We start from the raw sequence: 22,883 nt of genomic DNA, 5'->3' as shown, positions 1-22,883 counted from the left end.
TAAGCGTTAGCAAGCTAAATGTAAGACATTGATAAGACAGGCTAAGAGAGAATTTGAAAAGTTGGTGGCCTTAGAGGCAAAAACTCACAATAAAAACTTTTTTAAAATATCAGAAGCAGAAAGTCTGTGAGTGAGTTAGTTGAACCGTTAGATGATCGAGGGGTTAAAAGGGACACTTAGAGAAGATAAGGTCATCGTGGAAAGATTAAATGATTTGTTTGCTTCGGTGTTTACTGAAGAAGATATTAGGGAGATACCCATTCCAGAGAAGGTTTTCATGGGTAATGATTCAGATGGACTGAACCAAATCACAGTGAACCTAGAAGATGTGGTAGGCCTGATTGACAAACTGAAGAGTAGTAAATCACCTGGACCGGATGGTATACACCCCAGAGTTCTGAAGGAACTGAAAAATGAAATATCAGACCTATTAGTAAAAATTTGTAACCTACCATTAAAATCATCCATTGCACCTGAAGACTGGAGGGTGGCCAATGTAACCCCAATATTTAAAAAGGGCTCCAGGGGCGATCCAGGAAACTACAGACCGGTTAGCCCGACTTCGGTGCCAGGAAAAATAGTGGAAAGTGTTCTAAACATCAAAATCACAGAACATATAGAAAGACATGGTTTAATGGAACAAAGTCAGCATGGCTTTACCCAAGGCAAGTCTTGCCTCACAAATATGCTTCACTTTTTTGAAGGAGTTAATAAACATGTGGATAAAGGTGAACCAGTAGATGTAGTGTATTTGGATTTTCAGAAGGCGTTTGACAAAGTTCCTCATGAGAGGCTTCTAGGAAAAGTAAAAAGTCATTGGATAGGTGGGGATGTCCTTTCGTGGATTGCAAACTGGCTAAAAGACAGGAAACAGAGAGTAGGATTAAATGGACAATTTTCTCAGTAGAAGGGAGTGGGCAGTGGAGTGCCTCAGGGATCTGTATTGGGACAGGTACTTTTCAATATATTTATAAATGATCTGGAAAGAAATACGACAAGTGAGGTAATCAAATTTGCAGATGATACAAACTGTTCAGAGTAGTTAAATCACAAACAGATTGTGATAAATTGCAGGAAGACCTTCTGAGACTGGAAAACTGGGCATCCACATAGCAGATGAAATTTAAATGTGGATAAGTGCAAGGTGATGCATATAGGGAAAAATAACCCATGTTATAGTTACACAATGTTAGGTTCCATATTAGGAGCTACCACCCAAGAAAGAGATCTAGTTGTCATAGTGGATAACACGTTGAAATCGTCGGCTCAGTGTGCTGCAGCAGTCAAAAAAGCAAACAGAATGTTGGGAATTATTAGAAAGGGAATGGTGAATAAAACAGAAAATATTGTTTATGATAGAGCAATATGGCCAGTTATCTAGGTTCTGGATTAACCCCGAAAAGTCAGAGATTCTCCCGGTGCACTTCTCAGATGGGCTATTGAGAACAGGCAAGCGAGAATTTCCATTTCGCTGGACATCTGGCCCCATTCGTTATCTTGGAGTTAAAGTTTAGATCTCAATCAGTTAATGTAACAGAATTATAGGCCCCTAATCTGCTCCCTGATGGGAGACCTCGACAGGTGGGAGCGACTTCGGTTCTCCTGGTTTGGCAGGATGGCAGCAATTAAAATGAATTTGCTGCCTAAAATAGGCTACCTCTTTCAGGTACTATCCTGCCTACCTCCGGCAGGAGAGCTGAGGCCACTTCAACGTAAACTGTTTGCCTTTCGCTGGCATAGACGGCCCCCGCGGGTATCACGGCAGATGCTATATAGTCCAGAAGGGTGAGGGACTGGGTTTGCCCTACTTACTCCATTATGTGGCCTCTCAATTGAAATTTGTAATAGACAGTCATGACCTGGGCTCTCCTAAGCAGTGGGTACTGAAAGAACAAACCTTTGTTGGCGGAACCCCACTCCACGCCTTGTATTGGCAATTGTCCTGGAATTGGATTCCTTTCCCCCTAGCCTCCAAACAATGCTTACCATCTGGAAACGCTGGAAATCTAAACTAATTGGTACGAAGCAATATTCCGCATTGTCCTATATTCGATATCTTAGAGAATTTACTATGGGGCAGAGGAATCTCACTTTATGGAGATGGGAAGCCTGGGGGTTAACTCACCTAGGTCAACTGTGGTGCTGGAGGATGGTTCCCTTTGGGGATCTTCAAACTACGTTCCATTTATTAAATGAGGATTTCTTAGCTTATGCGCAAATAAGACATTTTATGGGTACCCAGGGACCTCGTCAGGATCTAAAATACCCTCGCTCACCCTTCGAAGGATATTGCCTTTTGGCAGGTTGATTACAGAAGGGTATCTCTAAGGTCTATCAATTGCTTATCAATAAAGAAGAGCAGAGTGCTGCACACTTAGTGGCATGGGAACGGGATTTGGGAATCCAGTGGAGCAGGTACAAATGGGAGGAGTGTTTTCGAACGCTTTTCGATGTCAGCGTCCATGATGGAAAATCACTATAAACTCTTTTATTGGTGGCACCATTCTCCATCGAGAGTGGCAAAATGGCTACCGGGGCGATCCCCCCCTCTATTGGAGGCGGTGTTCCCAAATAGGCTCATTCTGGCATATGTAAACCGATGTGATATGTAAAATCGAACACCGGTATATAAAAATAAATAAATAAAATACAACAGTTCTGGAGCTCATGCCAACAACTAGCAGACGTAGTGTTGGGAGCTCGGTTTCCTTTTCAGGCAGAGGCTTCTAGGGCTCAACCATCAGGATTTTGACGATGAGAGGCAAAAAATATTTCTATTCCTTATGACAGCTGCCCGACTGCTGATCGCTGCCCAGTAGAAAACTCCAGAATCTCCAAACTTATCCCAGTTATGCAGAAAACTGAGACAAATACATTACATGGAGAAACAGACGACCTTAAGACGAGCTACCCTACCCAAATTTTATAGAATGTGGTCTCCCCTGATCAGAAGCATAGCAAGGGTGGAAGGGACCATTTGAGAGGCACTATTGCGATTAGACTGTACCCTCCACTTGTTATACTTTCTTATTTCTTTTATGCTTTGAGGCCAATGCTGCTGGGCAGTCAAGTGTAGTTGCAGGGGGGCTGATATGACATTCTTTGCATGACCCTGCTTGGGAACTCAGATCGGGAGCGAGGGACGGATAGATCTGGGAGTAAGTCAATGCGTTTCCTCTATAGTGATGGGTGGGAGGAAGGGGGTGGGAGGGTTGGGAAAAGGAGGTACGAGATAGAGACAGTATTATGATCTGATTCTGATTCTATTTGGTGAGTGATTTGAGTTTGTGTGTCAGCTACTACTTTGTATACCTCTAGTAGTTATAATCTTGTTACAAGTTTTTCTTGTTACTGTTCTCAATAAAATTATAAAAAAAAAAAGAACGGAAAATGTCATAATGCCTCTGTATCGCTCCATGGTGAGACCGCACCTTGAATACTGTGTACAATTCTGGTCACCGCATCTAAAAAAAGATATAGTTATGATGGAGAAGGTACAGAGAAGGGCGACCAAAATGATAAAGGGAATGGAACAGCTCCCCTATGAGGAAAGACTAAGGAGGTTAGGACTTTTCAGCTTGGAGAAGAGATGGCTGAGGGGGGATATGATAGAGGAGTTTAAAATCATGAGAGGTCTAGAACGGGTAGATGTGAGTTGGTTATTTACTCTTTTGGATAATAGAAAGACTAGGGGCACTCCATGAAGTTAGCATGTGGCACATTTAAAACTAATCGGAGAAAGTTCTTTTTCACTCAATGCACAATTAAACTCTGGAATTTGTTGCCAGAGGATGTGGTTAGTGCAGTTGGTGTAGCTGTGTTTAAAAAAAGAATTGGATAAGTTCTTGGAGCAGAAGTCCATTACCTGCTATTAATTAGATTGACTTAGAAAATAGTCACTGCTATTACTAGCAACGGTAACATGGAATAGACTTAGTTTTTGGGTACTTGCCAGGTTGTTATGGCCTGGATTGGCCACTGTTAGGATGTTGGGCTTGATGGACCCTTGGTCTGACCCAGTATGGCATGTTCTTAACAGAGCACTTATCCTTTGGCTAAGTAGAGAATTAGCAGCCTGATAGCTATTTCCTTATAAGCGGTACAATTTACAGAGACACAAATCTCTTAGGCATGGAGAGGGCTCAAGTTTTAAAATTGCTGCATTCTCCCTATATAAAACTCAACAAAGCTGACATTTTCCAAGGGAGTACTCTGGAAGCTCAAGCTGGTACTAAGTCCTGGGGGAATTCTGCGCTACTGCGGAGCACAAAATTTGCACAGAATTTCCCCCTCCCACCAAATTCTGCGCAGAAAATGGCAGAGGAGACCCTGGCATGCCGCAAACAGAGTGCACCGTTCACGGTGAAGATGAAGGCCCCTGGCATGATGCAAACGGAGCGTGCGCACCATTCGCGGCAAATTTGAAGGCCCCCGGGTGCCTCGGGACACACTCCACTCACGGCAAAGATGAAGGCCCCAGTGAGCATGAATGTATGTAGAGAGAGGTAAGTGTGTGTGAGGAGGGGAGGGAGGTGTGAGAGGAGGGGAGGATGACAGAGGAGGGGAGGGAGGAGGTGAGAGAGCAGGGGGGTGTGCAGGAGGGTGTGAGAGAGCAGGGGAGTGTGAGAGAGACCAAGGAGGGTAAGCAGGGGAGGTGTGAGAGAGAGCAGGGGGTGTTTGAGTGCGGGAGCCTATATAAGGAGATTGTGAAGGAGTGTGTGTGTGTGAGAGATTGGGAGCTCATGTGTATGCGAGGGTGCTAGCCTTTGTGAAGGGATTGTGTATCTGAGAGAGAGAGCCTGTGTGAAGGAGTGCATGAGAGACACACATAGGTAGCCTGTGTGAGGATGAATGCGTGAGAGAGAAAGGAGCTTGTGAGAGTGTGCATGCAAGAGAGAGGGAGCCTGTATGAGGGGATGTGTGTGTGTACTAGAGAAAGGGAGCATGTGTGTGAGAGAGGGAGGGACAGAGGGAGCCTGTGTGTGAGGGGCAATACTGAGAACGGGGTCAAACTCTGGGACTGCAATAGAGTGGAAGGGGTTGAGCCTAGAGGTGGAGGGGAGAGATACTGGCAGGTGGAGGAATTGGGGCCTGAGAGGGCAAAGTGGCCAGGGGAGTAGGGAGAGAGAGTGGGACACACTTACAGTGAATTTCTAGGGAAAACAAAATATTTAAGATTCTGCATAAGTAATAACTTTTCTGTATTAATTTAAAATGTAATTATTTAAAGACTGTCATGTAAATTGTGGTATTTTAACCAATATAAAGTTTGCAGAATATTAAGGTTTTTTTGCGCAGAATTTTAAATTCCCCCAGAGTAGCTGGTACCAGCCACAACAAACTCACAGCCCAAGGCAATAACCTGTGTGTTAAGATCCTGTGTGCTGAATTTCAGTGCACAGGTTAAAAAATGTTTTAACTCCCGACACAGTAAGCTAATGTTATGCTAATGCATTGGAAGTTAAACTGTGTGGTCAGCACAGGGAGGGGCTGAATGGGAGAGAGTGTATAGGAGACCTTCTGCTGTGCTCTTAGCTGGCCACGGCTAGACTTAAAAAAATTAAATAAATAAAAACGCACTATCAAGCTTCTGCCACTTGTCCTCATGGACAGGGGGAGAAGCCCCAGCGGCGGATCCATCATTAGAAACTTTACTCCACCTCTGACCAGCAGTAAAGTTTCTAGCATTAAGAAAACGCGCGCTCAGCCAGCGCACCTCTCTGAACGCTCATTTTGTGAACGTAAAACTCCTTGCTGCATTGGCAGTAAGGCCTACGCTCACAAAATGTGCACTCAAGAGCAGGTAAACCCGTGCGTTCGGATGAACGCACCTTTCTGCATCGGCCTGATCACCTAGACTGGACGCTGGTGTGCAGACTCGGCTAAATGACATCTGCTAAGACGCCAAAAATGTCACGTGAAGCAAAACTGCCTTAAATTCAGAAAGGACGCACTACTCTGGCAGGTGTGCTCCGGAAGCACTGCCGGACACTTGGTAAATATAGTTTTTCTGAAGTAGGGAGCAGCTCCGGTCTGAACTCTGGAACAGCAGCTGCTGATCGCTTTCAGGTAGGAAGCAAAAGCCAAGGAATAAGCACACTGAGAACACATCTAAAACTACACACACCACAGCCGCCACGTGATAAAGAAAGTTTACCAGCAACGTCAACACCAAAGAAACCCACCTGCAAAGAAAACAGCAAGGTAACCTTCACGGAGGCTGCTTCCTTGGTTATCTGCATCACTAGAAGTGACACTGGGGCCTGGTTTCCATGTGCGGTGTAATAAGGGAGCCCGGGTTATGAGTGCGCAGCAATCGGGTCTCAGGAACACTAACACTAAACCGGTTAGCACTGAACTAAGTAACAAACGAAATCTCATCACTGCTCTATTGCCATCCAGGGATCTCGTTTCTTATAGGCCAGAGAAAGAACAGGAAAGGGAACCTCTATTTACATCTCTCTTATTTCTGTTTTTGATATGCTATTTTTAATAATATTAGTATTCTGTAAGCTCCCAAGAGTGCTGGAATTATGAACTCATGAAACACACTGTACCAACTGCATTATTAGCGGCTCTGAGCGGGCCATTCCCACCGACAGAATCTAAAAATCCACCTGCTGGCAGAAACACCCCAGTTTTATTAAATTGTTACTTCTGTTTTCTTAAATGGAGACCCATAAGCAATCCCTTTTAATAAGAGAGAGAGAGGGACTACTTAGTACTGACAGGACAACTTCAAGAGTGAAGGTGCAGAGAGAATGAGAGACCCGTACTCATCTCGCCTAAATCCTTCATAGTTGGTTTGAGCTACTTGCCTTGTAGCTGGCTCACTTAACTCTACGAGCTGAGCACAGAGGGAAGCAACCAGCCAGGTTATATACAATGAATGACACCGTTTTTACAGAAAATCGCTAGCAGGAAAGAAATCTATCTAAATAGGGACATCTAAACAGCAACTTGCACTTGATCAGTCACACAACAGGCACAGATGCAGATTCTTAGGCGTAAAGTGTAAATATGATAAACTCCCACCCCTCTTTCCCTAATCCCACCTTAGTAGCCTCTTGGAAGCACTAGGCTTCTGTCCCTAATGGGAGGCGACTGGGACTCTTATCTTCCCTTCTGCTTTTCACACTCCCTGTAAGATATCCGGGACAGTCTTTCTTAAGCTACCACTGAAGAGGTAAAGGTCAGGGTAGGGCACAAGCTCACTATGAACCCTTAAGTACCATCGCGTATCTAAATGCAAAACAGTTCAAGCCAGGTTTAATAGAAGTCAGATGTGGGTGCACAATTTGCTAAACTGCTCACTTAAATGTTCCTAACTTTGCAAGCAAGAGAAAGCAATTGGTTCTACCATGAAAGCTTACTGATGCACTCCCCCCCTTTAATATTTTGGTAACTGAAAGATCACAATCATCACTACAGGCTGTGATTTTTGTACCATCCATTTAAAAACAAAAATCATCACTGCACTCTCTGGGTTAGCTGAGGCTGGGAGTGCAGCAGAGGTAACGCTCACAGTCTTGGTGGGGTGGAGGGAGGAGGAGGGGGCGAGAGAGAGGAAAGCAGCTCTGGTCACTGCTTAACAGCAAGATTCAGGGCTCCCGGAAGGTGCTCTGGTGTCTGCAGTGACCAAGCTCGATACCCTGGCTGGGGATAGAAAACAAGGGGGAAGTCGCCAGGTAGTTGTTGCAATTAATGGCTCTCAGCACCAGATTCCAGTCCTGCTTTCAACCAAGCTGGAAGTACAAAGCAGCAGAAGCAAATTAATGGATTAAAAAAAAAAAAAAGATGGGTCTCAATTCTGTGTGCTATCCGTAATCAATGCCAGTCTTTATCAGAATACATCTGAATAAAAAGCAGGCCTGATTGCTCTAGGAAGGAGCACGGGAGGGTTTCAGCAAGACAGCAAAAAAAAAAAAAGATAGCCCAATGCAAATGAAGCAGATAACTAAAGGTAATGACTCAAATTGTACATTGGTTAGAAAATATTACATGCCCAAGGAAGAGGGGAGGGACCTACCTAGAGCAGACCAGAATTACATCCCGTCCTCAGGGAAGGTTATTCGAGGAGAAACACATGAGGGGTGGACGTTATGAACTAAAAATTAAGACAAATAGTTGGCATGTTTTAAAAAACCACCCACCATTTGAGAAAACTAAAATTACTTCACAAGATAGGAAGAGCAGCCAAGTAACAATAATTGGAAGCTGGATTACTCAGACTGACCAGGAACAAGGACACCAAAAAGGTGCAGAGCAGAGAACCACCCCAACGGATGAGGGGCAGTTTTGCACGTGGCCCTTACAAACAAGGAAGGGCTCGTGTGAAAGGCGCACAGATCTCACTGCACATGGGGAGAATAGCTTCCACCCTGCAGCATCCGAGGACAAAAGCAGAAAGCGGCGAGAAAAAGGCAGGACACTAAATTCTACAACAGCCGATCACTTATACACAGATTTCTGGCTACACTAACCGTAAGCCATTCACTGGAAGAGTCACGGGCGTAAAGAAAGTCATTTAAAACACATCTGACAGCGTTTCCAAGAATGGAAAATAAATAGGAGAACAAAGACGTAAATCCTAGCAGGTACCATCAAGAAACCAAAAAAAGATCTAAACTAGGAGAAGCCTTTAAAATTACAAAAGGGGAAGAGAGAATGCAAAAGAATCAGATGAGCTAACATGAATATGAGAAACGACCGATTCCAAAAGATTAAGCAGATTAATAACAAGGGATGGCAGGGGATGTTCTAGGCCGCTTTAGGAAAAGTGTGGAAAATATGACTGCTAGGGGGTTAGGGCCAAATCAGAAGTCCAGGATGGCTTTTTTTGCTGCGTTATTTACACCGAAGCAGGGGTCTCCAAACGTTTTAAAGAAGAGAAGGGCCACGTGTGATATTTCAAATCCTGGAGAGGGCCAGGTGAAGGGGAGGGGTCCTTTGCAGTTTCGATGAGTGCGGAGCTGGGGGGGGTGCAGGGAAGGAGCAGGGTTCCCACAGATTTATGGCAAATAGGGTGTCAGTAAAAAAAACCCAACACACCTTCTAGGAAGTTAGAAACCCCGATACACCCCCAGGACCCCTTCCTCATCGTCTGTCGCCTGGAGGAATGAGGATGGGTGAATGGCAGGGAGGTGCGTCTCTGGCACGCTCTCCCCCTCTCACACACCCCCCCTATACACTCTTGCTCTCACTCATTTCTTGCCTCACCCCCAATCTTTTCCTCACTCCCTCCCCCTCCCATCTCATTTCCTGCCTCACCTCCACTCTTTTCCTCACTCCCCTCCTATCTCCTCTCACTCCCCTCCTTCCCCTGGCACACAGCTTCTTTTCCTGCTGGCGGAGGCTGCAGCATTAACAGCCTTGGGCTTCGTGACCCTCTCAAGCCTTCTCTCTGCATCTGTGGCCTGCTTCTTATGAGTGGGCCATGGAGATCCTCCTCTGATTTTGAACAGGATAAAAGAAAGATAAAGAAAATTAAAGATTTTTTTTTTTAATTGACCTTGGAGGCAGCCATGCCTCTTGGGGGATGCTCGGTTTGATGCCAATGCAAGGGGCCAGGACCAACTGGCCTGAGGAGGGCCGTCATTGCACCAGCATGAGAGGGGTACTGCAAGCCTTGACCCTGCTACTGGGAGCTGCTGAGCTAAGCCAGCTAGATGCAGGAAGCCGGAGCAGCTGCTAAAAGAGGCGTGAAGCTGGCAGGACGAGAACGGCAGGAGGTTGGCCGGTTGCCTCCTACCACAGGACGCGACTTGGGGGGCCAGCATGGACGAGGCAGCGCCACGCTACAGTCAGGGACCCAGAGCTACTGGGGAGGTGGGGAAGCAGGTGCTTCCTGCTGCAGTGTCAACGTTCAGGCCAGAACTGAGGAGCGCGGCGGGAACACAAGCGCAGGCTTTCACCGCTGCGGGAGCCACGGGGAAGCTCCCGCTGCTGCTCACCCAGGCCCGCGTTCCTTCAGAGGTAGGCCACACAGCCAGAATCTGCAGGGCCTGCCACATGGAAGAGAATAAAAAAAATAAACAGGGGCAAGACCAGAACGCAAAGTGCCATGGGTAAAGCCCACCCCCCCACTGCCACTTTGAAAACCGGAGAAGATTTGTTTGAGCCACAAAGGCTCACAAGTGTCATCGGGCCCTGATGCGCCTGGCTGGACCACGTGAGGCCAGATGTGTTTTTAAATGAAGGTCGGCGGGCCAGGCCAGATCTCGTCCGCTCGCCATGGTTTGGCGACGCCTGCTCTGAAGCTTTAAGAAGATAAGCCAGCAAGGTATTAGACATACACATTAGGCACAAGGTTTGCATAACCTAGGAGTAAATATTAGGCTATGTACAACTAACAAGATGAGAGGATATTCATCCAGAGGTACCATAAGCAATAAGCTGGTTACAAGATCATGGCTTTTAATTATCTTATAATCCACTTTCATGATCTTGTTTTTATTTATTTTTAACTTCGGTGTGATCTGCAAACTCAATGTGATCTGCAAACTGTAGTGCACTATAGATTACTGCAATTCGTTGTATACTGGATTGCCACAATCAACTTTAAAAGCATTGCAGCTCATTCAAGATGCAGCAGCAGTTAACCCCAAGGGTAGTATTTATGAACAAATCACTCCTGTTTTGGAATGTTCACACTGGCTGCCGAAAAGCTGGAGAGTCAAGTTTCAAGTTATTTTACTCATTTTTAAGTGTATTCGTGGTTTAGCTCTGGTACATTTTAATTCTATTTAAAAAAAACAAAAACATATCAACCGGTGAGAAATTTAAGATCTGCCTCCCAAATCTTCCTGGAAATTCCATCAGTTCATCAAGTAAGGCTTGCTGAATCGAGAGAGGCTTTTTTCTGGTCCTTGCCTCTGGAATTAAAAACAAAACATACTTGGGGAATTAAAAACAAACTTCTGCTGTAAGATTCAGAAAGCTGTTAAAAGCTTACCTTTTTCAACTGGTCTTCAGTAAGGTTATCTAGCACATTTTATTTATTTATTTATAATATATAATCCAATATAATATATAATCCAATATAGAATACTTTTCAAGGCTCTCACCATCATCCACAAATCCGTCTACCAGCAATCCACTCTCCAACTCACCTTCCCACTCGAATTACATACTTCAGCAAGACCGATCAGAACTGCCTACAAAGGTTCGCTCAAGGCCCCCCCCAACAAATCATCTGTCCACAACTCTATTCACAAGCGAGCTCTTTCAACAGCAGGTCCACTACATTGGAATTCACTTCCCCAAGACTTACGCCAAGAACAATGCCATTCAACATTCAGAAAGAAATTGAAAATCTGGCTGTTCGCAGAAGCCTACCGCTGAAGGATCTCCTCAACCATCACTGTCTCTCATTCTCCCACCCCTCCTTAATCCCTACCCCCCCCCTCTTTTCCCTCTCCCCTTCCCCCCCACCCAACCTCACCCTTTCCTTCTCCCACTACCATGCTAATAACTGCCTAGGATAAATCTATGTTTATGTATCTTATAGTTTTTGTTGATTATATATTTATCTCTCTCTAATTGTTTCTTAGTTTAAATTCTGTACTGTCTTCCATTGCCCAGGTTTTACGCTCCCTGTTTAATGTAACTTTACTTTCTACCTTGATGTTAATTGGTTTCTCCTCAGTTACATTGTAAACCGGTACGATAAGACCTAGTCTTGAGCATCGGTATAGTAAAAGAAATTAAATAAAATAAAATAAATAAATAAGTTATCTATATTAATGATTTGCTTTTGTTCTTGAATTCTTTTTTAGTGTTTTTGTTTATAATGTAATTATTGTAGCTATTGATTTTATTTGAATAATGTACTCAACGTCTCTGATGTTTTTATGTTCTATTTACTTTGTTATATTTAAACCATTATCGTTTGATTTATATTACTGGTTATTTGTGTTCCTTTGTAACCCACTTAGTATTTTACATAGGCAGGATATAAATTTTTAAACAAACAAATAAAAGTCAGAGCAATATCTGTTTTAGGACTAGCAAAAGGCACTTAGTTTTATAATCAAATGGGATCTAAATCAGAACCAGGCAACTATAAATCTCTTAAGCCTAAAGTCAATGTCAAGGATAAGCTGGACATCATTACATGTTGGGACCGGCTGTTGCTGGGTCTGGAGCTGGGGGGCCTGACCAGCTGGCTTTGCCCACTGAGCAACTGGACAGCACTAATGAAAACAAGCTGATACAAATGAGGAGATCTCATACTGAATCTGTTCGCAGAGCCAGAGACCCCACATTCCCAAGGAACTAGGCTGGACCCAGCACTAGAGAGAAAAAGATAGATAGGGTTGCTTACAATAGGAAAATGGCTCCCAGCAACTTGATGGCTACTTAGCACTTTTTCCAGCTCCTGACCTGGAGCACCCTCCGTCTTGACCTAGAAACCGTTAAGCACTGGAAGGCTAACTGAACCACTGCAGAGCCCGCATGTGTTAATACATATGTATGTATGCATGCTGACTGGAAGTGTTACACTTTCTGATGTGAACTGTCTGAGATTATTTATTTATTTATCTTTTGAGTTTTATATACCGTCGTTCAGGATCGCCAACACAACGGTTTACAAAGGATCAATTCACCAAGCCAATGGTTTACAAAGGATCGATTTATATAAACGTATAGGCATATATTAGTTAATGTGACGTTTTTTAGTCTCTCTCGTATATATTCTTTCGTGGGATCACCCAGGTTTACACAAGGATCGATTAACACAATTATATAACATATTAAATCATGTTTTTTTTCTTTAATCAATCTTGTTTATGTTCTAAGAGTCATTCTGGTGCGATTTATGTTCCTCTGATAAAGTCATTTTGTAATTGGTGACATTAGGAGATTTGGTATGCTTTTGAAAACATTCAAGTTTTTAGTTCTTTTTTTGAAGGTTTTTAAGTTATGTTGTGTTCTCGAGTCAATTGGTAGAGAGTTCCAGAGATCTGGGCTTCCAAGAGATATGGCTCTTTTCCGGGTTGAGATGAGTTTGAACTGAAGATACTTAGAACAGTTATTGGACATGTATGCGCTATGATCCACACTCAAGGAGAATTTGCATCTTGTTTTGAACTTAATACGTATCCTCACCAAGACCCTGTAGATGGTTTTGAATTCCCGATTATATAAAACACATTGCTGTTGTCTGGTACATTTAGCTTAAATAACGTGAAGCTTGGAACCTGACATTACAAAAAAGATGGCTGTGCACGAGGAGGATAAGGGAATGATTAGCAAGAGTCAGCATGTGCCCATCCTAGCAACCTACCTGGCCTGTACTGCCTATAGTCCTTTGGCCGGGCCCTTCCAGCTTCCTTAAATCTAGCCCTGCCCTTATCTTCCAGTTGGCTCTTTGGCTTTGATTCCCGGCTTCTGACCAACTTCTCTAGCTCTTCCCCAAAGAGCAGTTTGCCTTCAAATGCGAGTCTGCTTAAATCTACCCTTAGATGCTGAATTTGTTGCCCAATTTTTCAACCACAGTAGTCTCCTGGCCAATGTAGTCATTGACATTTGTTTGGCCGAAGCCCTGAACAAATCATACAAGGTGTCTGCTACAAAGGCCGCTGTGGACTCTAGAAGCCATATGTAAGCTGCTGGATTGTGATGCCTCTGGGTCCTCTCCCCAAAGGGACTGCTGCATCCATCTGAGCAGTGCCCTTGCTACATATCCTCCGAAATGGCTGCCTGAAGTGAAAGGCTAGCTACTTAAAGCGGACTCCAACTTGCTATCCTGTGGGTCTTTCATAAGTGCTCTCCCTTTGACCAGAATTGTGGTTCTCACAGTGACTGCTGCCACCGCTGTGTCCACCTGTTGTTGCTGCCTGCAGTGGGTATAATTTTTCCCACAGACCTTCTGCATTTAAACATTGCATCTGGGCATTCCCATTCAAGTCCCAGCATTTCCATTAGAGCTGCACAGACTGGAAATACTTAGGGGTGTGTCTGTATATCCGTTCGTATTGGGTCCTCTTTTGCCAGAGTTGATCTTCTTTCAGTTACTCTAGCAATCAGCTGCTCCAGTCCCTCACCTCTATAAACAGCCTGACTGCTGCATCTGCTCTGTTCTACTACTTCCCCTTCCTCCTGTCCACCCTATGAATCTTCTAGCGATTCTAAGTCCTCCTCACTTAACAAGGAGCCCTCCTCCAGGAGGTAAAAACTGATCTAGCTGGAGTTTTGGCTTCTCAAGCTGCTGGGGCACAACCACTCATGAAGCATTATCTGCTTTTACCTCCTGACTCTTCCTGGACTTTAGTCTGCAAAAGGCCCTTGTGCGTTACCTTCATAAATTTAAAAGTAAAGCTCCTGCTACCTTCACTCCCCATGCCTGCTGAGGGGTCTCCCAGGAACACATCTGAAGCAGCTGAGGAGTGCCTGGAAAGATGTGCCTGTTCCGGCAACGCGGGGAATCCTTCTTCCAATGGGCCCTTAAGTTCTGTAGTAACTGCTCTGCCCGCGGGCCAATCCCTCACCAGTACTGCGTTTGTCTCACCACCGTCACAGATACTGCAAAAGGAGCCATCTACACGCACGACGCAGCAATCCCTGCATCAAGGAGCCATCTACACGCACGACGCAGCAATCCCTGCATCAAGGAGCTGTCTACACGCACGATGCGGCAATCACTGCATCAATTACATTTCCTCCCACATTCCATCCCTTGTACTTGACATGATAGGGGGTGCTCCTAGAACAGCTGGAACGTTTGGTTGAGTCACTGCCAAAAGCCGCAGATTCATCCCCCCCCCCCCCCCCACCAACAGATGGAGGCAGAGAGCAGAATGTTTTAACTGACATCCCTCCTTATATAAGGCATGAGCAGTTCTCTGCCTTCAGAAGACAGCAGGAAAGGCAGAGGAAGCAGGCTCCTGGGGCAAAAGTCTCTCAGGCCATTTTCCCCATGGAGACCTTGATCAAGCAGGGGGCAGTCAGTAAAAGTGGCTGTTCTTATCCCCCACCAAACCAGGGCAATCGGGGCAGGAAATGCCTATATTTCCCTTGAAGAGAAAAAGATAACACTTCCCTTTTAAGAGGTTCAAAAATTAAAAAAAAAAGGTAGTAAGGGAAGAGGAAGAGAGACTCACAGTAGCAAACACTTAATCTGGCCCGATCTCCAGGATGATGAGGAATATACATTACATATTTGCTTATACCTCCGATGCATCCACTTTTTTTGTAAACATACATCACAGGACAACCATTCATACTCAAACACACCAAGCATTGAGATAACCAAACAACATTAATTCCAAGTAGGAGAATATCTAGCTTGTCACAATTTTTCTTTAAAAAATATGGCTGGTTATTCAAGGCATTTCCATAATCTTTGGCAAATGTCCTTTGCATAAAAATAGCATCCAACCTCCCCACCTGCATCGTATCCATCAAAAATTGACACCTATAATGTTGTGGTATCATTCACCCAAAAATTCAAAATGTAAAGGTTTAGCCATCAAAATAGCAGTCTGAATACCTTTTTGGAAACCTTTAGATACTGAATCTAACCAAACAGTAGACCCTAACAATAACACTTTACTTCTAAAGGGAGGATGTACAATAAGAATATTTGGAAGAGCTGACAAAAAACATTCCAGAAATCATATAAATCAAACACAGAGCATAAGGTTGTGAATTAAGGTGCCTTTGACTTTCTTGCATTTCACACAGATATCAGAGTCCAATATGCCCATACAAAAAGCTTTAGAGGTATCACAATAAGACCTATGTAAAATCTTAAAACTGCATCTCAGAATCAACTGAAATACCACCATTATTTATTTTTATCAACAACGATTTGGAAAACAATAATTAAGCAGCTAGATTGCTATTTTTACAGAATAGCTTAAGACTCCTGACCAACCCCAAAGAATTCAGAAAAAACAAATTAAAAACCCATCTATGGTCCATTGCATTCAATACATCACACTCCAATTGATACTCTTCTTATGTTATGTATTTTAAATGTAAACCTTTGAGCATTTGTTACTTTATGTTTTTAATTGTTTACATTATGCAAACCGCCTAGATCTCTTTGTATAAGCGGTATACAAAAGATTTAAAATAAATAAACAAACTATGTCATGCTGCAAACATGCTGCTCTGTTCTTTCTACAGAGGGATACGGACACCCTAAGCAAATGGGATGGGGAGAGCAAGTGAGAGATACTGTGGACATTGCTACACTTGGGGTACAAGAATAACCAGGTACAATATCCTTTGAACGGGACTGAAGCCCTACAATTTTCTATTCCATGTCAATTTGTATACTGCAGCCATCTCTTTTCAAAGGCTTATTGCGTAGTAAAGTGATGTTAAAAAAAAAACAAAAAACACTTTTCTGTTTTTGTTATACTTTGTGATCACATCTAAAGTGAGAACATGATCTCAAAAGCTCACATATATCATTGACCAATTCTCCTGTTGGCCCAATAAAAAGTATCCACAACCTTCAGAGAACCCAGTTTTTGCAGGGCTAAGGCGGCTACCAGAACTCTGGACAACCAAATGTCTTAATAAAACAGCCGAGTGCACACACACTCAAAGCTTTTATTTATCACTCAAGACCACCACAGTCAAAGGTTAGCTATGCAATCCACTTCCCTCACCCGAAAACCACCGAAAATAAACCCTGGATCTAGTACACAGTCACCGTGTAATGTTTTGGCCACCTTCAAGACTTATTTTTGCGTTAAGATGTTTAATTACTTCTGCTGCTGTTTCAGTTTGATAGCAACTGTCAGTGTTTGCCACAGAGATCAGTCCTCAGTCTTGTTCTGTTGAACATTTTCGAGAGATATTAAGGAAGGGAAATCAGAAATGGTTTGACTTTTTGCAGATGGCATCAAAATCTGTCACACCCTGGAAATCAGGAGGAGGACCTAGTGAAGCTTGAGAAGAAGCCTAGAGTCTGGCAACTAATGTATCCCAAACCTGACATGGCTTCTGACTCTATATTAGTCAGTTCCGAGTTCTATGACCCTACACTATTTAGTCATGAATATACGATTTTATGACAGTCCTGTGTATATGATCTTATTTATATAACTGATAGTATTCAGTCCTGAGTACATGACCAGATATTATTTTCTCTGAGTTACCCATGCCTCTGGCTCTTCCTCCTCCCAGTTCGAGTGCCCCTATTTTATTGTAACTTTTATCACTTTCGCCTATTGTTCATGTTGATGTTAATGTTATTGCACCATTGATTCTTGTAAACCGATATGATATGATTGGTATCATGAATGTCGGTATAAAAAAGCCCTAAATAAATAAGATTCAATGATAAAAAAAAAAATGTAGCTTCATGCTTTTGGGTTGCAAAAACCCAAGGCAGCAGTACAAGGGGTGAAGTTCTTCTGTGCACAAAACAAGAGCAGGATCTGAGGATGATCATACCCGATGATCTTAATGTGGCCAGACACGTGGACAGGCAACAGCAAAATCCAAAAGGACGCTTGGATGCACAAGGAGAGGAATAACCAGCAGGAAAAAAAAAAGAAGGTACTGTATCTGATGAGATCTAATTTGGAAGAACTGTGTATGATTCTGGACACTCCGCCTTCAAAGGGATATAAACTGGCTGTGGTTAGTTCAGGGGTCAGCGACTAACATGGTCCTCACCAAAAAATAAATGAGGAGGAGCATGAGACAGACAAAGATCTTAACATGTATACCCTGAAGGAAAGGAGGCATATAATAAGACATTTAAATACGACCAAAGAATAAACGCACAAGAGGAGGACCTCTTTCAACGAGATCATGCCATGAGGGTGAAAGGGGAAGACTGAGGTATAATCTAAGGAAATACAGTGCATTCGGAAGGTATTCAGACCCCTTCACTTTTTCCACACGGAACGGCCTCCCTGTGCACACAAGGACAGTACTGGAGCTGAAGAACGCATAGGGCAAGCACAGAAAATATAACTAAATATAATTAAGTATAAAGCTGAGCAGGAGATGTGGACGGGCCCTACAATCAGTATCTGTCATATTCTAGAAGGCCTTTGTGATGCCGGCGTCCACTCTGAGAACCACCTCTCATGAGCCACTGACTTTACCATGTTACGCACTGCTGATCAGAGAAAGAGTGATACAGCACAGCATTTCAATTTAAAAAGTACAATAAAATAAAATAAAAAATCCCTACCTTGTGTTTTCCCAAATTTCAGTTAAAATAGAGTAGAAACAACTGGATTTTTTTCTTTTAGTCCAGATTATTTAAATTACATTTTTTAATTAACTTAAAATTATAGTAAAGTCAACCCTGCCTCCTACTTAAGGACTGTCAACTCTTTGGGGAAGGGACTTCTTAGAGACAGTATTTATTTTATTTATTTAAAATATCTATCATCTGCCTATATCAGCCAACACCATGCTAAGCAAATTATTGTTCTAAACACACATGCAAAATACATCATAAATTCTAACACAAACAAAAACAGCATGATAATCACATATATAAAACATAATCTGAACAGTACCTGCATGACTTGCATTACTCGCTGTTTCTAGGGTTACTTTATACAGCACTACACACATTAGCAGCACTATATAAGTAATACATGGGCCAGCTGCTTACCAAGAAACATAAGATTACAGTCCAAGGCAGCAGCAGTTCTCCTTTAGTGCTTAGAAACAGTCATTCCCCAAGCTGTACATTCAATGCTCAAACCATCCTGACAATATATTAGGACCCCTGCTAACAGCCCAGATGTGTCCTCTAAACCAGGAGGCAAGAATAATAAAGGCAGTTAAAAAAAATAAATAAACTTATCTCAGTAACATCTTCCACCACAAACCCCACTGCTCCTCAAATGAGCTCCAAAAAAAGCAAAGATTACATTCATTTTTCTGGCTGAAAGTGGATAGCGAAATACCAGCTGACCAATTCGAGCAAGACATGCAAAGTTTTTTAAAAAGTATCCTGGAAGCCATGTGTCCCAACAAATGCCACATTCTCCCATGTGCATTTTACACAATGATCTCTCTTTAATCCTTTTTTTTTTAGATATATCTAGCTCCATACGTGCTCCCTTCTACAGGAATATTCATACAAAAAGACTGAATTGCAACTCAACGTTCTACACACAAACACAGAATAATACAATATGATTCACTTTACGAAGCAGAAAATTTACTCACGCAAACTTGTGATCATGCTCAAACCATGTTTCAGCTCATGTCCCACTCCTCCCTTATTTTAAGGTCACCTCCCCCTCATGTGCGTCAATAAAAGTAAACTCTTACAAATTCTAAGCTTACACCACTAAAAATGCTCAACCCTCTTTTTTTTTTTTTTTTTAGCAATGTCAAAAGTACCCTCCCTTGGAAAGGTAGAAAATGAGGACAGAAAGGCCACAGTCTCACCTAATTCAATACAGCAAAGCCTAACCTATCTCAAGCTTTATCATCCTCACTTCCTCCTGAGCTTATCCCAGGCTTTCTTATATTCTGTTACTGCTCTGCCTTTCTCCGTTGAAAGACATTTCCTTCTCTTACTCCTCTGTCTACCCCATTGGAGGCCTCATAACCCAAAGGATGCAAGATGTGCACCTTCCAAAAAGGAGTAGTTCCTTCCATCACTGCAGCCATGCTTTTTTCAATTACAAAAATAAATGCATGTTAAAAGGAGAGGACTGAAAACTCTATTTAAAATGAAATTCCACTGAAAAGTTGATAAAAGGTGGGTCAAACATATCTGCAAAACAAGCCCCTCTTTCATTACTAAAAAGGGGACAGAGAAAATATGCAGCGAACTACAAAATGCAGTTACGTGAAATTCTGTCCCCCTTCCTCCAAAGAGATCCCAAAGACAACTGTACACCGTCATCATACAACATCCACAACTACAATAAACCCAAAGCAGGGAAGCAAAATTACATGCAAGGCTGGTGAAATACAGTCAGTCATCATAACTACATACACAAAACAGCTAAACTGTAAACGTCATAACACTGGCTGCCTATGTGGAGAAAGACATAAAACAAATGGCCAGGCTGTGTGTATAAAAACTTGTCACATCCCCTGCAAGTTTCAGCTCCACACTGAGGGTGAGGCAGGAAAGGAGGGGTATAAAATCCCAACATATAGTGTGGATTATAATGGCACCCGGTCGGCAGGATGCTAACTGAAGCCATTTTGTTGCCAGAGCTATATATGAAAAGGTGTCTCTATGAGATCTTATGTATGCTGGAACACCATGTGCATTTGTGAAAAGTTCATGCATATGTGTAAGGTTGAGGGTGTGTGAGATTGAGGCACATGTGTTTAGGAACGTCAGCGAAGTTGGCAGGGGTTGGGGGTGTCAGTGACTCAGGGTTTGCCAATATCTGTGATGGACTCTCAGGGCCTCCATTTCAAATTTAGTGCATTCTGGTGCAATACTATTGAGATGCAGGAGTCTATCCTGTGACAGTAAGCCCAGAATCCATGTCAAAGAGCATGCATAAGCGTCAAAGCACCAGAAACAGAGCTGCCAACGTACCCAGTTTCAGGAAGGGGATTTTTTTCATTACTCCTGGATTTCTGACAACTCCAATCAGGCCTTATGGGGCCTGCAGTGCTCAATTCAATGGAAAGTATGAGGGTCTACAAATATCAGCATGCTTTATGTATGTTCAAAACTAGGCCCGACCAAAAAGATTCCCTCCTCAAACTAGGTAACTTGGCAGCTCTGCCTAAACGGGTGAGTGTGTGAAGAGTCACAAGTATGTGACAATCGTGCGTGGGTGTGGCTGAGATAAATTCTTGGTACATGTCTCAGTGATTTGTGCCTGGAATGAGCAGCTGGGGTCCAGTATAATGCAGCAAGGTGTGCTCGTCTATCCGCAAAGCTGACAAGTGACCCAGTTTCTGGAAGTTGATTTCTAGCCCCCTTCCTGGTTTATGAACTTCCAGTTAAATGTACTGCAGTAATGGTAGACCTGTTTCTTACATTTGATGTCGTTACTACAAGTACCAAAATGAATGAGAGATATCAAGAAAACCATACTTGGCTTGGAATCTCCTTTTACAAACTGGGTCACTTGGCAGATCTAAGGGTATGCATGACTTGATTTGTCAACCATAATAACTACCACACTTATGCTACTGAAATGTTCATATGGCTATTTCTTCAGTAGTATCCTCACTTGGAAAGACAGAAACATGTGTCAGTTTGCCACAGGACACCAGAGTCCTCAATGCACAACAGTGACAGAAGGCAATAGATTTGAGAGAGAGAGAGAGAGTGATAGCCCTGTGATCAGGCTGTGCTTGCCTGTTTGAGACAGCTCCCTGAAGGATGAGTTGTGTGTGAACGTGGAAAACAACCCCATTGGGGGGGGGGTGGGGAGGAAAGAAGTACAACCCACTGACAGTCCTAAGGGAAAGGAAATGTGATTGTGGGCAACAGCCAAGGTTGAAATTAAAGTGGGTGACAACCTCCATAATGATTAGGGGGCAGCGTGACAACGAATGGTGGCAGGTCAGAGCACTAGGGAGGGAGAGTACAAAGGGCCCCAAGAAAGGGGCTGTGACGGGAGAGAAAGTGTGATGGGAGGATGTGACAATGGGTGAAAGCGCCCCACTCCACCCGGGATAGGGACTGTGTTGGGTGTGTGTGACAGAGCACCCCTCGCCCTTCAGGAGAGAAAGTGTGATGGAAGGGTGTGACGGCGGGTGTCAGTTCCCCTTCCCTCCTATCACAAGCCCTCTCCCGGGAGAGAGCTTGCAATAGGAGGAAGTGACAGCTTCCCTCCCCCACTTGGGAGAGAGAGATTATGATAGGAGAAAGTGACATTAGGTGACAGGTACCCCCCACCCGGGAGCGGAAATATGACAAGAGTGTATGATGGTAGGTGACAGCTTCCCCCTTCACATGAGAGAGAGTATAACGGGAAGGGGTGATAGTGACAGCTCCCCCGGGAGGAGGAGTATATCAGGAGGATCTGATGGTGAGTGACAATGGAAAAAGAGTGTGCCGGGAGGGCGTACTGCTAGAGGGCAGCTCCTCCTCGTCCGGGAGAGGGAGTGTGATAGTGGGAGACAGTGGGGATGCGGTGCGGGGAAGGCCAGTTCCCGGTGAGGGAGTCACAGAGGAGCCGCCGGTCCCCCCCCACCCTCCCCGGGCCTCGCTCTCACCAGGATCCGCTTGAAGAGCGCGTTCTCCTTGGGCGGGAGGCTGACGGTCGGCATCTCCTCCTCCTGTGCAGCGGCTCCCCTCCCTCGGCCGGTGTCCGCGCTTCTTTCTCGTCTACTCCCGGTTTTTTTGGGGGCAGCGTTTTCCCGCACGGTGCTTGGCCTGGCGCGCTCTCTCGCACTCCGTCTCCCGCGGCACGAGACAGCTTGTCCGGGGCCTCGGCGACCCCCGTGTGCGGCGCGTTAAGGACGGCGGCCTTCCCTCCCCTGTTCCCCTCTCCCCCAGCTCTTTCGTGCTTTTCTCTCGGGGGGCCTCTGTCGGCAGTTCACGTGGTCACTGAGCAGACCGACAGTGCCAGCCAAAATGGCCGCGAAGCAGGGGCTTCTCCTCCCGGGTCACCGCCTCTACTGCGCCTGCGCGCGACCTCTTCGCTTCCGCCCAGGCCTTGGTGCGAAAGGGAGGGAGGAGCAGAAATCTTTGGCAAAAGTGTTGCCCACATGACCGCCTCAGCGTCTATGGGCGCCATCTTTGATTGGGGCATCCTAATTTAATTTAATTTCTCTGCGTGGCGCCAAGGTGGAGAAAACCCCAGGATCTAACTGTAAAGTCCCTCAAAGATGTTTTGTTTTGGTTTTTTTAAAGCCAACTGGAAGACCGTCATCAATTCAAAAGAGATAAGGGTTATTTAAAAGAGTCCGAATCAGGGCTGGTGTAAGGGTATTAGACTCTCTAGACAAAATTTCAG

General features: G+C 44.1%; 1 protein-coding gene across 2 annotated transcripts in view; it reads right to left on the bottom strand.

Moving 5' to 3' along the window:
• The window catches only part of NAA15 (N(alpha)-acetyltransferase 15, NatA auxiliary subunit), a 180,636-nt gene extending 158,055 nt beyond the window's left edge, over positions 1-22,581 (bottom strand). The window contains exon 1 of one of the 2 annotated variants that reach the window (XM_029595406.1): positions 22,141-22,581. In XM_029595406.1, coding sequence (XP_029451266.1) covers positions 22,141-22,194 — 54 coding nt within the window. In that variant the 5' untranslated portion in view covers positions 22,195-22,581. The remainder of the gene's footprint in view (positions 1-22,140) is intronic. The other variant, XM_029595321.1, reaches the window with a different exon arrangement.
• Positions 22,582-22,883: the final 302 nt, after the last annotated feature.

Source organism: Rhinatrema bivittatum, chromosome 1, assembly GCF_901001135.1.
Source record: "Rhinatrema bivittatum chromosome 1, aRhiBiv1.1, whole genome shotgun sequence".
Lineage (NCBI taxonomy): Eukaryota > Metazoa > Chordata > Amphibia > Gymnophiona > Rhinatrematidae > Rhinatrema > Rhinatrema bivittatum.
Note: the sequence above shows the minus strand (reverse complement) of the source record. Positions and strands in the feature narration are given on the sequence as shown.